At 38.2% G+C, this 14,332-nt stretch overlaps 1 protein-coding gene across 1 annotated transcript in view; it reads left to right on the top strand.

Annotated features, from left to right (window-relative positions):
• Positions 1-2,780: 2,780 nt before the first annotated feature.
• Positions 2,781-14,332, top strand: part of LOC106877910 (uncharacterized) — a 101,406-nt gene continuing 89,854 nt past the window's right edge. The window contains exon 1 of the mRNA XM_014926961.3: positions 2,781-3,148. Coding sequence (XP_014782447.1) covers positions 3,089-3,148 — 60 coding nt within the window. The 5' untranslated portion in view covers positions 2,781-3,088. The remainder of the gene's footprint in view (positions 3,149-14,332) is intronic.

Below are 14,332 nucleotides of genomic sequence, written 5' to 3'. Positions count from 1 at the left end.
TTGTTATGTTCTGAGTTCAAATTCCACCAAGTTGACTTTGCCTTTCATCCTTTTGGGGTGATTCAATTCCTTGTACCTATAGCATAAAAGAGTAGAAAAGATAGTTGGCAATGATTAAAATTCTAAAACTATATAAAGCAATGCTTTTTTATGTTTTCTTAACATTTTTGTGTCAGAAGACTCTTCTCTTATTCTTTTGTAAACACATCATTCTCTTCTCTTCACAACAACATCCAACAGCTACTGCAGTGCACCAACTCCAGATATATTTGTAAACTAAACATCTACAATGGTGACCAAACTGATGTACAAAATAATTTATGCTGGTAACCTGAATGGAAGAACACGTAATTTCTGCATTCAACAAGTTAGACTACACCACCTTGGCTCTTCTACCTTTTCATATTCCTTCTACATTTTATTGGTGATTCAAAGTCAGATATCTTCTGTTTTTCTTTTTGCATTATAAACCATCGTTTCACTCACACAGCAATCCTGTTCACGAAATTTTAAAATGTTGTTTTCTGCACATCAGCAGTGACAGCATCTGTCCAATAGTCTGTGTCACTGGAGGTCCAGTATTTAGTTAACCATATTGTTGTGAACAGCACCTGTATGCAGTGCGCTCCCACCAGAGATAGTACAGGAAATATGAGATCTGCTGACGTTCTCACTAAACACTGTCTTCTATAAAACACTGAGAAGAGGACTGAATAAATAGATGCCTGGTTCGCAACAAAATTGCTTGCATTGTTTATTTCAGAAGAGCAGGGTGACAAAAAACTCTCTCGATTTTTCGGCGACTTTTAATCAATGTCCACAAGAATACGAGCACTAGTGGATCGGTCAGTGGTGAAAAAGAAACGATTAGGTTCGCAAGTGCCAGGTGCAAATGTCGCTGTATCATTTTCCTTGATGATAAAAAGATTACTTGTGAAAAGAACAAATAGCGCACCATGACCAGCGTCCTAGCCGAATTTGTGGTGGTACCAGGAAACGTTGCCTGCCGGGCGAGAAAGGATAAGACTGCAAGAGCACCGAGTAAGAAAACACCACGATGTTGTTGCGAAGCCTCTCTATGTTCAATGTTTGAAACTACACCGTAAACACTTGCTTGTACATTTATATCCTTAACCTCAAGCTGAACTCGAAAGGCTTTCACTTCAGAGGAGGAGAATGGGAAGAAGAAGAAGAAGAAGAAGAAGAAGAAGAAGAAGAAGAAGAAGAAGAAGAAGAAAAAGAAAAAGAAAACGATGACGTCGACGACCGACGATGATTCTGAAATATATGTAGTGCAGGTATTAATATGGACCACAAGCAACAGGTGTGTCGCGATTTCTGCAATCAGACCCGCCGACCCAGCTAATTCTTCGATGGAAATTGATTTTCTGGTGGATGTCAAATTCATTGCTGTTGTAGCAGAGCTTCTTGAAAGAAAGTTGCTAAAAAGTTCCCACTTACTGCAAGTTTTCTCTCCTTCTTTTTTTGCAATGGTATCATCACTAGTCTCCAACTAAATTTTTTCTCTATGACTATTTCCTTGACAAATATGGAATCTACCCTCTCGACGAACGGTTAAATCTGTTTTGGATTTTCCTGCTCCAACATCGTCGAGGAAATTGAGATTCTTGGCCTGATTAACTTATATCACTACTTCATTTCTCACTGTGCAGAATTTCATCAATCCCTCGCATATATATCCTCTGGAGTAGAACATTAGAGAACCAGCTCATCCTTCTTGATGATACACAATCTGCTGCTTGTCTTAAGATTAAGAATATCTTGGATGAAGCTTCTCTGGCTATTCATCACAACTTCGACGCATCGGTGTTAGACGATACGCAGGATGGCGGTGTGCGTGGCGTTCTCCCTCAATGCGTTAATGTTGTTCGGCATCGCGTTCTCTCTTCTGAAAGAGGTCAGTCTTAATGTATTTCAACAATTATGCCTGAACCAGAGATCTTGCCACTGGACATTTGTGGAATTGCTCTCATGACTTCTGGAAGTGTAGGTGAGAAATTAAACTCGGGGTTCACTTCTACTTGTGACAGGCAAATACTATTGCCTGCCTGCCACAGATAGCCAGAAAATAGCATTCTCATTGACTGAGAATGATTTTGAATCGCTGACTCTGGCTTTTATGAGCCACTCAAAGTTTTGTAACTGTCGTATGAGTTATCAAGACACTTTGAAAAAGAAATAAAAACTGCGAAATAAAATAGAACTGATACTGTAATCAAGGGTTAATGAATAGTTGGATAGTTATGATGAATGTTTGGGCTGAGAACTTCATTTTCTCTTAATTTTCAATAGGTGTTGCTGCTTTGAGAAAAAGAAAAACGTAAAATCCTTTATGAAGTCTATGGTATCATATTAGCGTTAAATTATTAGCCTGTCAATTAAAAACTACCAATTAGTAACGACTTATTGGGTTGGAAAAGTTCTTTTTGTCTTTTTCTTTGAAGTATTTTTCTCGATTCATAGTCTCTAATGATTTTTTTCTATAAGTCGTGAGACTGTTTTCTTTGTGATTTCATGTTTACTAATGTTATTCTGTTCAGACTTTCCTTTGCTCATATCGGAGAGCATATAATGATATAAAACGTTATTAAAAACTTCATGACTAACTTCTCTATTGATTCATATCTGATGCAAGAAAGAAACTTCCGAGTAATGTATTGGGAAGAACAATGAATAAGTCAAATCGGCATTTTACTAGTAGCAACGACTTACCAGCAATGACCAATCAGATTGATATACGTCACGCACGCTCCACCCACTTGTTCGGATATAGCACACTAGTCGATTACGTAAGATCAAGTCCCACCTACTGAGCAAAATGAGCTGTACTAGACAACTGCGACAGTAACAGCTGCCCTGCCGCCCCCACTGTTGCTGTTGTTGGGTGCCCCTACATAGTGCGCTGGAACCGATCCTCTTCGACTATGGCTAAGGCGATGGCGGTGATGCGTAAGGGATTACCACCGCTGCTGACGCGCTAAATCTCGGTACTGGGTGGATGTATTAGTGGTGCTGGGCATAAGCTGTCCAGTCGTCCCAGTCCAACTGGTGGAGGTGGTAACTAACAATGGGAAAGGAAGACGACTTATTCAAAGCAGTGAAACAGAATGATTACTACAAACTACAGGTAGGTAACATCAGACCTTGCTGAACCTTCAGTGTTGGTGTTGAATGTAGGAAACAGCGTAGAAAAAGAGCAAAACACGATTTAAGTCAACAACAGCAATGTTAGAATAAAACGAAAATAAGAATGGTTTGGTCTGTGTTGTTTTAACGCCGCTTCTATTTCCTTTTACAGCAGCAACCCTGTTAACTCTTCCAATTTGCGCTACCCTTTTCTATCTCTTGTCATTCTGTATGTCTGTCTCCCCCCCCCCCCACCTCTCGCTCTCTCAACCGTCAGTTCGATATCGTGTTAAATAACAGTTCTTCCATCACTTGTTGTTCTGGTGTCTTCCAGAAATCAATCGCTTAGAGTTTTAGTGTTTCTCTACTGTTGATTAGTGTTTCGTTACTGTTTTAGTATTTCGTTGTTGCTCACTAGTATTTCCTAACTATTTAGTTCTAATTATACTACTACACATTCTCAGTTGAATTTCTGACCCTTTACTGTCCCGATCAAGCCGTTTTCCCGACTTCTAAATAAGGAGGGGTTTTGTTTTGGCTTTTCTTTTTCTTCTTTTTTCTTTTCTTTTCAACCAGTATGTTAAGAAAGTCTTTTAAACCATTTCCTGAACAGTTAATTTCAATGTTTTTTTTTTTTAATTTATATAATATTTATTAATCTTTTATATCTCTTGGAAGCGACCTTTTTACCAAAATATTTTATATACACATAAACACACAAATATATACACATACATGTAAACAGATAGATACATACATACATACATGCTCATATTTATGTGTATACATACATATATCAGTATGTATCACCAGTGCCCTTGAGAAAGGTATGAATGACCCAACTTCCTATGTTCCGGTTTATAAAATTCTTAGACTTAATGTGTAAACTATCGCCTTGTATGCATTATTGTGATATCAGCGGATTTTCGAGTACTACAAAAGCAATACGGTCACTTTAACCAACAGCATTACACATGAATACACACGCGCACAAAGAACTGTATGAACTTAGTTACATCTTATCGTTTGTTCAGATGCTCTATTCGCAATTTTTCCCCATCAATACAACCTATCATCAACGCCGATCCTACGAGGAAATCTTTACGTGGTTTCTCTCTCCTGCTAGAAGCTTACTGCCAAATGTTCTTCAATTACATCCAACAAGTCTTACAAAAGAACACGTTGTATATATTGTGATCCTGAATTTCGTAGAATTGTCATAGCTGGAAAGCTTTTGATCATGTCTGCTCAGTCAGGGTTGACCTGGGGCTAAACAATTACACATCAACAACGTCTTTCTTATAGAAGTTAACTTTCTTGCCACTAGATAGCAACTGATGATGATGATGGTAATGATGTTGTTGATAGTGATGATGATGATGATCATGATATTGCTGTAGTGGTAGTCACAATAGGACTCTTAATGACAGAATCACCTTTAAAATGGTAGAGGTGGTCTCTCTTTCACTCTGTCTTTCTCTCTCTCTATTCGATATCCATCATCTTAACACCTATATTTCTTTGTCTATAACGCCTCGTTTCTCACAAATGAAAATACTTACTCGTCAAAAATATTAATCATCGATTAGGCACGAAGCTACAAGTTTAAAAAGAGGTAAAAAATTGGGATGTTGTAACGTTAATGCTTTTCTCCAAAGAGCAAATACGATGTAGGTAGAATGGCTACAACAGTGACCAAAAAAAAAATTGTTATATTGACACAACGATCTGATTTACAAGGGATTGGGATGTTGTGGCGTACATAATGCATTAGTTCAAGTCTCGTGAAAAGGGTTCCAACCGGAACTAATCAAATAATAAAAACGAATAAATCCTTTAGTTAACAAGGGTTTTTCTCGCCAAATCTCAGACGTGTATCCAATTAATCCAGTATTTTGAACATCTATTGTTTAACTTCTCCCAGCGGTGTATAGACGTGTGAAGTGAATGGGGAGACTGAGTGACTAATTAATTTTTTTTTGTTTTTTTTTTCGGCTATTTACTCATTGTTTCCCTTCAATATGTATTATCTATTTTATACGGATAAAAGGGCCTCTTGATTTTTAAGCGTTGGCTGAAATCGACTACGATTTCTTCAATTGTAACGATTGTTATTCACGTTCTTATTGTATGTCGCAAGTCCAACAATATTATAGACCAATTCAATGCGATATAAAACAAATAAACAAGAAATATAGAAGCAACGTGCTACACGATAAGGCTTTCATTTCTTTTCACTAGGCTCAAAATCCCTACTCTGCGGGGATGGTAGTATAATCGGTTGAATAATGTCAATTGTTATGGTTTAGCCCTAGGTCAATCTGCCTGTGAAGCCCTACAATCAAAAGTATTCTGGCCACGACAATCCTTTCTTTTTATTTTTCTAGTCATAGTGTATCTAGGACTGCGTTATCCAATGTGTCATTTCTTTCTAAAGCAGTGATGTGTAATTTTAGGAAGACTTGGCTGTTGTTTCTAGCAAGCCGAGTGCCTACTTAATATATCCGTGATGGTACTTATTCTATCGACCCTTCATGGAGGAAAGGCGAAATCAAATCTGAATGATAAGTGATTAGTACTGATAAGTAATTGTGGGTAGGGGTTTAAGAACAAATGTTCCTTTTCACAAAAATACTCCGATCCATTCATTCTGTACACGCGTTTCGATAAACGGAAAAGGAAAATAGATGGACAGACAGATCGATAGATATAAATATATATACAGATAGATCGATAACGATAATTATATAGATAAATATACTGACAGAGTACTAGACAGAAAGTTACACAGATAAGTGAACACAGACTAACAGACATATTAGTTCTCGCCTGGACAGTTCACCATCAGTTCCCGATAAGCTAGATGTAAAAGGTCACCAATGTCTGGGTCGTTATCCAGTGACGGGGGCGGGAAATATTTTTTCCTTTCACCCAAACTGCGCTTTCACACTCATCCGTTCTTTCCAGCTTTGCTTAAACGATTAACTCTTTTCCTACGTCAGGCATAGACAAAAACATAGTATTTCGTTGTTTATTTATTTTCGACTCTTTTTGGAACCGTCTTTTCGGATTTAGTAAATAAATACCTTTTAACGATAGCAGATCTTTTTACTTCTTTACTACTACTCCTTTTAAATACCCCCTTTTGAATAAAATCTTCCTAAGCGATGTAATATACGTTAATACTTATTTATTTCCTCGTCATTGTCAATTCCCAATCTATTGCCAATCTTACTATTTAGTACTACTAATCATAGGATGCGTCACCGACTCCCAACCTTTCTCTTTCCGTCTCCTACACAATGAATAAACGTAAGTCCAGGTTCAACTCTCCTACGCAAGGCACAGACATTTTACGATTATTCGATTTTACACCGCACACATGTTTGTGTGTGTATACACATATATACATCACATGTATGTATATATTTATACATACCGGATATATGCGTGTGTGTGTGTGTATACACATACATCACATGTATTTATATATTTATACATACCGGATATATATATGTATGTATATATATATATATATATATATATATATATATATATATATACATATACATATATATATATATATATATATATATATATATATATATATATATATACATAGAGAGAGTGAGTGAGGCCCTTGAGTCACTCTAACTTCTGCCAATTATTAATAAAATATATATATATTGTACAACGTATATAATAGTAGTATTATATATAGGGTGGGTGGAGAGTGCTCTTTCTGTGTTTTTTGCTGCTAACCCTTACAAATGGCAATACCTATAAGATTTCATGGTTGATGTCTTGATGGTATACTATTTCTTTCTTTCTTCTTTTCTTCCTTTCTTTTTATCTATCTATCTATCTAGATAGATAGATAGATAGATAGATAGAGAGAGAGAGAGAGAGAGAGAGAGAGAGAGAGAGAGAGAGAGAGACTGACACACACATAGATAGATAGAGAGATAGATATACACATCTGTGTGTGTGTGTGTGTGTGTGTGTTCACTATTAGCGTCAAAAATTACTTCCTCAATGGGTAAAGATATCAATTGCTTCTGAAACTAGAATTCCAAAGAATATTTCGTGAAAACCTTCCCGAAATTCCTTATAGTCTGGGGGAAGGGGTTGCGTGAAACGCGAAAGGGAAAGGCACAAAGAGACTGTTTATGCTTACCGCCCGGTCACCCAGTCATACTTATACACACTGAACACATTACTGATTTACAGACAGAAAGTATTCCGTTCCACTGAAGCACAACCATTTCCGAAACCTAACTATGTAGCTTACATACATACACACACACATACATACATACATACATACATACATACGTAGTACGTCCATAGATAGATAGATAGATAGATAGATGAAGATGATGGCAGTTGTTCATGTCCGAGGGTCATGAAGGAATGCGGCAGGTCCTCAGAGACACTATAAACTGATCCTTGAACGACAGGTTCAGGCGCACCTGGGGCAAATGTGTAGGCTTTGGTCAGATGTGGGTCGTAACGTTTACGCTATCCTCCTTTGACGTGTATAAGTATGTATATCTGTGCCCATGTGTTTTTGTTTATATATATATATATATATATATATAGATAGATAGATAAATGTATGTATTAAGGTACATTTCTGAGAAATAGATATTCTTTGTCACTAATGCCACTCAGCTAGCTACTACGCCTTTCAGTTTCTAATCCAATTTCACTTTCTCTTAACATCACTAAACGTTATAAGAAAATGATACATCACTCATTTTCTTCGTCCTTGTAAAATTTGGAGACTTAATGGAACTAATTTACCAAGAGACCGAAGACAACTTCTTTCTTCGTACTTACTTCTCTTTTCTTTTCTTTTTTCTTCTTTTTCCTTCTTATTTCAAACTTCAAACTAGTCTATACCAAAGGATTAACTTTATTTTCGAAGAGCAGACTCTTTTCATTCAATAGAATGACAAATTGTTGAACACTTTTTATTTCTATTGTAGTTGTAGTCTGATCACTCGAGACCTTCGCTAATTACATAAGATCGATACCTTTCTGGTTGATGATGTTTAGCCGCAGGTCACCCCTGATCGAGCTGACCTATGATCAAAAGTATTCTAGCCATGACCATCCCACCTTTTTGATGTAAGACTACATGATTTCTGTTCTGTTCTTGTATAAGACGCCCAGATGTAATTAGTAGTGAGTGGATTTGACTGCTATTTCAAATAAGTCGAGCGACTACGTAGAGGCTCCTTCATTGGCACGTTGGCTTTATTGCCAGTCGTTTTCGATTGCTTTTGCGTGCTTAGCTTTACGATGCCAGTTTTTATAGAATAAAACTTAAATTGAAACTTTTAATGTGTATTGCGGCGTGAATAGTATAGGGTTCTCAAAATTTTGGGTACAAGGCCTGCGCTTTTAGGGAAAGTAGGTAGTCGATTACATCAACGCCTCTGCCAGCTCGTCACCCCTTGGGTTTTTAAGTAATTCTTTCTACTTTAAGCACGGAGCCTAGAATTTTGTTTGGTGGAGCGAGGGCAAGTCGATTGTATTGATCCCTAGCACCTCACTGGTACTTATTTTATCGCCCGCGAAAGGATGGAAGGCGAAGTCGATACTATTTGAACTCAGAACATAAAGACCGACGAAATGCCGTTAAGCATTTTGTCCGACGTGCTAACGTTTCTGCCAACACACCGCCTTTATGGTTTTTAAATAATACCAGTAGTTTCATCAAAGAACATGCACATGTACATATACATATACAAGCCGTCAGAAATGAGAAGTGTGCTAATGTTTATATGATACAATATATGTTTCATTACATTGCTAAAAACTGGTTTATAGTCCCTTGCTTTATAACTTGGGTATATGTGTGCGGGAGAGCGAAAGAAAATTAAGGGAAAAAGACGCATATATTGATGCCTATAATGCCTCACATAATTTTAGTTAGATTACATCCACCCTGCATCATACGACTATTTATTTTATCGATACCCATAACAATATCAGCTTTCTACCGTCGTATTTCAATTCATACTGCTTACACACACACAAATGCGTCACAACAGGTTCTTATGTGTCTGCAATTCGCCCCTCTCCTCTACTAATAAAAGGTGCCCCTCCAAGCACAGTCGTTCCTTCTTTGGCTCCGTATACATGCTTGTGTATGGAGAATATTCACCCCTACCCTCAAACCTGTTTGACAAGTGCAGTCAATTTGTTGACTTTTTGTGATTTGATAATACTCATCTGCAGGCGGTCACAACTGTTTTCAGACCATGTGTGGATGTTGTGGTGCTCCTGCTTTCATCAATTGCATTATTGGAGTAAGTTAAAATTGTTACAATTGGAAATCAGACTGAGACTTTAAGATCCTTTTTACCAAGAGATTACCACCAGTGCTACAGCGCTCACTATGTTGTTGTTTAACCTCAGATCACCCCTGACCGAGTAAATGTGTTATCAAAGGCATTTCAACCAAGACTGTTCCGTCTTTTTTTTTTTTTTTCTTCAGGGCTACACCTCCAACGTGTCATTTTCTTTTAATGGTAGGGTATGATCTGCGGGAGATATGTCTAGCATGTAGAGGCTTTTTCACTGGCTCGAGTATGTATGCTTGTTTTTTGCGTATAATCATAACTACCAGAATATCAAATTCATATTGTTTCATGTAGATTTCCTCTCCACTATTTTGTTGAGGTCACTACCATCTTTCGGAATCATACATATTGATTTTTCTTTTCATAGATATATGGCCATAATTTTTATTCTGTTTGAGGAGTGAGTGGGAGCAATCAATTACATCGTTCCAAGACTTGACTGGTGCTTATTTTATCAACCTAAATCCTAGAAGAATGAATGAAAAAATAGTCCTTGGTGAAGATTCAAACTCTAAACGCAAAGGGACATGATTAAACATTGCAAAACACTTTGTTCTTTGTTCTTCTGATTCTGCCAATTCCCTAATCTCTAGAAATATTTGTCAGAGAGACCATGTGACTGCACGCAGAAAGTTATCCAGAGTGTAAAGCTGGGCAAGTTTTCTTTTCTTTTTCGTGGATGACCACCAGTCTCCTATACATGTAAGTTTTCCATCTAGCCACTAATGTTGTCCAAGACCAAAAGCAAGATCTGATACAGTTTGACACCATTGATTTCATTGGCAATGTCAGAATGTAAAGAGCTACAACAAATTTCACAAGACATTTTGCCTAATCTGCAAATAATTCTACTAATCCACTTAACCTGGACTCATTATTTTTAAAATATAGGTGCAGGAGGGGCTGTGTGGTGAGAAGCTTGCTTCCCAATCACACGGTTCCAGATACAATCTCACTGCATGGCACATTGGGCAAGTGTCTTCTACTATAGCCTTGGGCCAACCAAAGCCTTGTGAGTGGATTTGGTGGATAGAAACTGAAAGTTTGACAGGAGCTGGCCGGCTGAAGAACTGTCCAGACTCCAATTGTCTGTTGTGGCATGGTTTCTATGGCTGGATGCCCTTCTTAATGCCAACAACTTTACAGAGTGTGTTGGGTGCTTTTTACATGCCACCAGCACAGGTGAGTTCATGCAGCACTGGCACAAGTACATCTTATGTGGTACGAGCACCTATAAAGGTCAAGCTTGTATGTATGGATGACAGCAATTTTACTTAACTTGATACGTCTTCTCAAGTACAGCAAATTGCCTCTCAACTCCCAGTCCTTTGTCATTTTCTCTGTTTAGGCCCAGCATCCAGAGATCCTTTCTTATCACTTTGTCCCACATCTTAGGTCTATTCCTTCCACAAGTTCCCTCCACAATTAGAGACTGGTACTTCTTTAAGCAGCTGTACTCATCCATACGCATCACATGACCAAACCAGTGCAGTCTTCTCTCTTGCACACAACATCTGATGCCTCTTGTACTCAGTTTTCCTTTTAAACCATTTACACTCTGTCATGCATGCACACTGACATTACCCATCTAGCAGAGCATGCTAGCTTCATTTCTTTCAAGCCTTCACAAGTCCTCTGTAGTCAAGGTCCATGTTTCACTGCCATGTAGCATTCATTCTGAGGGAAAAGCCCTTAGTTACCAACAAAAGTAGAAGCTCTCTGAACTTTGCTCAGCCCCTTCTTATAGTAGCAACTACACCTTCAGAACTTTTTCCTCCACTGAAAAGAAATCATTCCAGTATTTCTTATACAGCATCTCATGCATGTTGCAATGGTGAGAGTGGCTTCACCCTTACTGTACACAGGAACTGAATATACTCGATTCTGTTCACGTGCACTTTGGACACTGGAAAAGAGTTTATTTGTTTTTGATAGAGAGGTACTTTCTGGAATTCTCTCCATTTCATATGACATAGAATTCACATTATTTTTATTGGCCATTAGAAAGAAGCTACAAGAACTGATTTTCATATGATTACATCACCAATAAAAATTTAATCAGTGCAGTGAGGGTTAATAACAAAGACTTTTTCAATAGCAGTAAAATACAGATAAAGAATATCTGAAGAAATCACATCTATTATATTTCATTCACTTTTCTTAAACAGTACTCAATTGTAAACAACAAACTTCCTACTAACGTTTGGTTTTTCAATTTGTTCTATTTCTTCTCTGACAATTTTCTCAATAGTCTCACAAAGGCTGAACTTTCTCTTCAGGATGAGGGACCTGCTTCAAGTTTAAACAGATGGTCAACTTTAATACAGCACAGTTACACACACTACAACCAGTATACTGTTCATCTGTCTAATGCAGTGCACCCACTGAACTCACACATACATTATAGGCAACATTCAGGAAAAGGCTGTGCCTCTGACAGTCAGGCCTACATTTGTCAACACTGACAAAGCAATGGCCCATAATATATTTCTTGCTCCACTCTGCACCCTTCACCAACTATTATTGTGACTCTTGTACCTCAGAAATTGTTGGCTCTCTTCCAACTGAAGAAACCTTTCCATAGTTGCCTGATGTGCTAGATATAGGTAGTAAGTCTACTTCAAATCAAGTGTTACTGTCTTAAAAAAAGAAAGGACATTAGATAATGTTCTAATTAGCCCTAAACAGATAAGTTGGTCATAACTGGAGTGATTTTGGTTGTATGTTTATTTAGTCATGGTTGAAGCAACAATCCATATTGTGTATCACACTCCAGATTCAATAAACCTCATCAATATCATCATTATTATTTAAAATCCTGGACCAATGTCCACATCATGCTAAAGTGTTTATTTGGGATGGTTTCTATGCCTTGATACCTTTTCTACTACAAACCACTTCAGAACATCTGTTGGGTCCCTTTTTGGCATACCACCCCCACTAGTGAGGTTACCATGCAGCTTGCAAGACTATGGATGCAAGGAAATTAAGGGGTAGAGAGGGAAATCGTATGAGAGAAAAGACCAGTGCAGAACAGACTTCTTGCTGTAGAGGAGCAATATTACTAGTTACATTTTAGGCTCAGTAGTGGTTGTGTGGTAAGTAGCTTGCTTACCAACCACATGGTTCTGGGTTCAGTTCCACTGCGTGGCACCTTGGGCAAGTGTCTTCTACTATAGCCTTAAGCCAACCAAAGCCTTGTGAGTGGATTTGGTAGACGGAAACTAGAAGAAGCCCGTCATTATATATATATATATATATATATATATATATATTTATATATATTTATATTAAGGCATTACTATACATAAATGCCTCATGCTATGAGGGACTCTTAAAGTCAAAACTACCATAATAAACACATTTTACCGAATGCAAGGGAATGCAACTCTCAAAGCGAGCATCTTAAAAAATTGTATATATATATTGAATATATATATATATATATATATATATATATATATATACATATATGATTGTGTGTCTGTGTTTGTCCCCCCCCCCCATTGCTTGACAACCGATGTTGGTGTGTTTATGTCCCTGTAACTTAGCAGTTCAGCTGAAGAGACTGATACTAGGCTTACAAAGATTAAGTCCTGGTGATGCTCCAGCATGGCCACAGTCAAATGACTGAAACAAGTAAAAGAGTAAAGGGAATGTTTGGGGGCGGCAGGGTTTGGAAAGTGATATAAGCAGTGTTGTGGTGTCAGAGTGGACCTTCATGGTCTGGGGTGGGTAGGAATGGACAGGGCAGAACAGGGTTGCCAAGAATGAGTGGTGTGGAGTAGGAGATGTCTGATAGTGTGGGAGGTGTGCAGTTTACTCCACTCTAACTCCAGAACTACATCCTTTTGAAGCTCTTCTCACTGCTTTTATTTAGCTTCTAACTGCTAATCTCTTACACTTCTAACTGAATATTAACCATGTAGCTCAGTGGTTTGAGCGTCAAGCTTACGATCGTGAGGTTGTGAGTTCGAATCCCGGATCGGGCTGCGTGTTGTGTTCTTGAACAAGACACTTTATTTCACGTTGCTCCAGTTCACTCAGCTGTAAAAATGAGTTGCGACGTCACAGGTGCCAAGCTGTATCGGCCTTTTCCTTATCCCTTGGATAACACTGTTGGCATGGAGAGGGGAGGCTGGTATGCATGGGCGACTGCTGGTCTTCCATAAACATCCTTGCCCGGACTTGTGCTTGGGAGGGTGACTTTCTAGGTGCAATCTCTTGGTCAGTCTTGACCAAAGGGGATCTCAGGATCCTCACAAAAATAAATCCTGCAGCCCAAAAGAACTTACAAAAGCCACAAGTTATCATTTGATTTATAGGTTTTTAAAATAAAGAAAAGCATAAAAACATCAGGCTTTTTAAATATGCCAGGTGTCACAAACAAGGTTGACTTAAAGCCGAGTGGGGTGAGCAGAGAAAGGATGTCGTTTTACAGACCATTCTAAGCCATGTCAGCATGAAATTATTTCATGCTGAAGTAATTATGATAATGATGATGATGATGATGATGATGATTACCTATATATTTGTACAGTGTATGAGTGAGTGGGCAAATATTTGCATGAGCAGTTATTCTGTTGTGAGGTGACACGTTAAAGACTAAGGTGCTGCTTGGTGTCAGGAGACCCACCCCCTACCCCTATCCCCCCCTCTTCCCCCTAAGCCCAGCAATAGCGGCAGCAAGAAAATGGCCTTTGGTTGGTACGTATGTATGTGTGTGTGTGTGTGTGTGCGTGCGTGTGTGTATGAGTGTGTGTGTGTGTATGAGTGTGTGTGTTTGTGTGTGTGTGCAGAAACTTCACACT

Source organism: Octopus bimaculoides, chromosome 2 (genome assembly GCF_046866305.1).
Source record: "Octopus bimaculoides isolate indiv1 chromosome 2, ASM4686630v1, whole genome shotgun sequence".
In the NCBI taxonomy this organism is placed as follows: domain Eukaryota; kingdom Metazoa; phylum Mollusca; class Cephalopoda; order Octopoda; family Octopodidae; genus Octopus; species Octopus bimaculoides.
The sequence above is the reverse complement of the archived record's forward strand: the minus strand, read 5'-3'. Positions and strand labels throughout refer to the sequence as shown.